Raw genomic sequence first — 3,966 nt, 5'->3', positions numbered from 1 at the left:
AGTAGTAGTAGTAGTAGTAGTAGTAGTAGTAGTAGTAGTAGTAGTAGTAGTAGTAGTAGTAGTAGTAGTAGTAGTAGTAGTAGTAGTAGTAGTAGTAGTAGTAGTAGTAGTAGTAGTAGTAGTAGTAGTAGTTAGTACTGAAGTTTTATGCTCAATTTTCAAAAGGAAGAAAAATATATAAGCATAAATATTTTATATGAAACAGTTTTTTCTTCCTTTCCTTTAATGATTACTTGTTGAAGCAATGATTTATTTGGTATTATTGAAAGCTGAAAAAAGGGAGGATGTCCTGGAAACCAATAAATGACAATGACTTTTTCCGTCACTAACCATTAAAAGTGAATTCTCTTCTGATTTAGCCTTTGCAGGAATATGAAAAAATTGGATGAAATTTGTTTTCGACTTCATGAAAAACAGCAACAACAACAGCGACAACAACAACAACAACAACATGAACAACAACAACAACAACAGCAACATGAACAACAACAATTTAGCAGTATATCACAAAATAAAACTCCTCGAAAAAGACGCTTGGAGGATAAGTTATCAACGGAAGAATCATTAAAGGTAAATCCCTTGTGTCATACAAATTTTCACGTATAATGTTTAAATTAGTAAGTGACTTTTTCATAATTAAATTTAACCAATTTATAAATTTTGTTGATCTATCACTCCATAAGTTTATTACAAATGGGAAATAATTTCTTTTTTCCTAGTTTTTCTTAGGGTTTCATCCTACATAATCAATATTTTATTCTTTGAATTTTAATCTTTTAATAATTAGACTTATCAAATTTTGATTTAATTATTTCATTAACAAGATGCAGAAAATGCCAGTTTTATTTGATACATTATTTTTTATCATTTTGATTTCGATAGACTTTTTTTTTGCTCCACTTTCTCTTGTTTGCGCAAGTTGACAGAGTATCTTTGACATTTTCAGGAGCAACTTAATTCGACGATCTGTTTCACAGAATGTGATCTGTCATGCAACGGAAATGGATGTAATGAAATTGATCCTAACATTCTTCTGACGCCATTTCGTCACATTAATTCATTAATATCACAAGAAAGTGCCTCTAATAATGAATCGGTAATTGTCTTTCCATAGAAATTTGTCAATGGAGGAAATAAATTGAGTTTCAAATTCCTTTTTAATAAAAAAATGCATATTATCAAAGGAATTGAAAATAATTTGTACTTTTTCAGGCTTATAAAATGGATTCAATAAATCGAAATGATGCGAAAGAATTTTCAAAAAATGCAACTGATGGCAAGAATCCAGTTAACTCTAGTATAACAAATTCTTGGTAATTTTTAATCATTTAATTGTAACCAATGAAATGTGGTAATTTTAGTAATAGACATTGAAACTTTATTAAATGTTTTATTTATATGCTAATTTGCAGCTTATCTGTCGTTGATATCGAAAATCAGGAAATCGGAATAACTCAGCCAAACTTACTCATTCCAAAAGTCCGCAATTTGTTATTCTTTTTCCGTTTTAAATTTTAATTGTTTACATTGAGCTGTTTGAATTTTGCATTTTACTCTTTCTTTTTCTTGAAATTTAATGAAATCAATTTGTTTCGTTGACCCTCGTCTGAAAAATTACTGTATACAATTCCTATAATATGTGCTTCTGTCTATACAATTTTTTTTTTGATTTTCATAAAACACTTAGCAAATATTAGCGATTAAATTGTTTCATTTAATTTATCTTTTAATTAGTTTAATAGAAAAAAGGAAAAAATTATCAGTAATTTATGCTGAACTTTATCCCTTGTCATTATGCAAATTTTTTCATTTATATATCTTTCAGCTTATACCGATCATACCATCAATTGATTCAATTTTACCAGCAAAAATGTTTGTTGCATTATGCAGTCGACCATTTTGCAAGTTAAAAAAGCGTCTTCATTATCATTGCAACATTTGCGAACAAGGATTTAGTTATTTGGATCGCTTTTTGCGCCACTTTCAGAAGCATAGTTCATCAAATTTCAAATTTTTTCCAACTGCTAAAATAAATCAATTTCAAAAAGAATTATTCCCATTTAGTCGTCCAATTCCAACTGAAACATTTATGACATCAGCTGTGAATGCGAACTATGAACAGCGAATGAATAAACCTTTGAAATTTATTGATTGCACCGATGATGCGAGAACTGCTGTAATTGGGTAAATTTGTTGATTATAATTGATTTGAAATTAAATTATAAATAATTAGGCAAACATTTTGCTGGTTTTTCTTAATATTGGAATGACTTCTTTAAATCACTTTTTTGATAATAAACATTAATTTAAAAAAATTTTTATTCCGTTGTATATTAGCATATTTTGTCGTAAATGAATTTTTTTCCCAATAAATTTTTATTTAACAGATATCATTTAATATAAATAATGGCTTAATTTCATTTGTATAATGTAAATTTAAATACACAAATCTTCCTTATATTTTTAAAAATGAAGCAAAATTATTACATGATACATTGCTGAAAGAATTATCAACATTTTTAAATTTTATCTCTAAAATTCTAAGACACTGTTATTTTGTATTTGCAAAAATTTTTGAAATTATCATGCTCGCGTCATTAATTAAATCAGATATTATATATGAGTAATAATAACTTTACAGATCGTCATTTCATTATCGTGTCAACGAAAAGACAAAAGAGCAACGATTATTATACAACTGTGCTAAATGTGGTTATAAAGCAATTAACAAAACGAAAGGATTACTTCATCTGAAATTACATGATAAGACTGATAAGTTGCAAGCTAAAACATATGAACTCACGCAGCAAACTAATAAAAATTATTTGTCCTAATTTATATAATTTACAAATTGTTCATCTTTGACGTTAAAAAAAAAATTGTAAAAAAGTTTGAAGTAAGTTATATGTCAAAATACTTGAAGCATTTTGACAATTGTTAATCCAAATTAAAATCCTCTTCGATGTTTTTCTAGTTATTTACTTAATTAATTGTTTTTTACCTGGTCGAATATGTATAATAATTGCTGATACTTTTGTGTGTCATCACCTGTATATTATTTTTAAGATTTATCGATAAAAAAGATGCAGTTGTGATATGATGATCTATAAAATAAATTTAGAAAATTAATGCTAGAAAGGATAGATAGGTCAAAAAATTGTAGCTGAACATTTCGTTCTCTTAGTACCACTTATCTTTGCATTTGGTAATAATTAATTTAAAAAGGTAATTATTATTAGAAATAAAACGTTCATTCCAAATTGACTTTTATATTTTATTTATTTTTGTTTTGAAAGCTAATGTGAATTGCAAATTGCTTCCTTAAAGCTTAATCAATGAATAAAATCATATTTTATCTTTTTCTTTGCAACTTTTGTTTTAACTTTCCATTGAATTATTAAAAAAATGTTCAAATAAGCGTTAACCATTAAGTAATTTTGTAAAAAAGAAATATTTCAAATATTAATGTTTTCGTGATAATTGTGATAATCAACTGGCCGATTATTGATTGATCAATTGATCGGATGTATATTTTGCATGTAATATATTGAAATGTTTAAATTTTAATTCAAGTCTTGTGATTTGTGATAATAAAATTTAATGATAATTTCTATTCTTTTTCTTTTTATTCATATAAATTATACATATCGATATGATAAGGAGTATGGCCGATGTATATACAACAAACATTGATTGACTAACCGCAGATGTTTGTTAATAGAAGATAATCAGCATCGATTTATCATAGACGCATAGGGTTTAGAGTGAATGATAAGACACTAATTAATCATTCGATCATTAACCTCCTCCGGTTAGGCATCCTATCAACATTCAGCAACATTCAAGTAACCATTATGTTCAACTTATCACCATTATACATCTATATATTATTGGTTTTGTTCATAAAAGGTTAGATATTTAGTTAATAATCCTTATAATTAATACTTCAATTTTTTTTTTTTTTTG

At 26.5% G+C, this 3,966-nt stretch overlaps 3 protein-coding genes across 3 annotated transcripts in view; all 3 read left to right on the top strand.

The window, feature by feature from the left end:
• LOAG_18431 (hypothetical protein) overlaps nt 1-135 on the top strand; it is a gene marked incomplete at both ends in the record, with an annotated part of 977 nt that extends 842 nt beyond the window's left edge. The window contains one exon of the mRNA XM_020451090.1: nt 6-135. Within this exon, the coding sequence (XP_020305158.1) occupies nt 6-135 (130 nt within the window). The remainder of the gene's footprint in view (nt 1-5) is intronic.
• Nucleotides 136-372: 237 nt separating this feature from the next.
• On the top strand, nt 373-2,834 carry LOAG_13309 (hypothetical protein; the record flags this gene model as incomplete). Its single annotated transcript, XM_003148818.1, has 5 exons — nt 373-570; nt 947-1,096; nt 1,213-1,313; nt 2,065-2,184; nt 2,642-2,834. 5 exons carry the CDS (start codon nt 373-375, stop codon nt 2,832-2,834), a joined length of 762 nt encoding a protein of 253 aa, XP_003148866.1.
• Nucleotides 2,835-3,893: 1,059 nt separating this feature from the next.
• LOAG_09852 (leukocyte cell-derived chemotaxin 2) overlaps nt 3,894-3,966 on the top strand; it is a gene marked incomplete at its 3' end in the record, with an annotated part of 3,546 nt that continues 3,473 nt past the window's right edge. The window contains exon 1 of the mRNA XM_020448030.1: nt 3,894-3,909. The remainder of the gene's footprint in view (nt 3,910-3,966) is intronic.

The sequence above is a fragment of the Loa loa genome (genome assembly GCF_000183805.2).
Source record: "Loa loa unplaced genomic scaffold supercont3.310, whole genome shotgun sequence".
In the NCBI taxonomy this organism is placed as follows: Eukaryota; Metazoa; Nematoda; class Chromadorea; order Rhabditida; family Onchocercidae; genus Loa; species Loa loa.
This window is presented reverse-complemented; position numbering and strand designations above follow the sequence as displayed.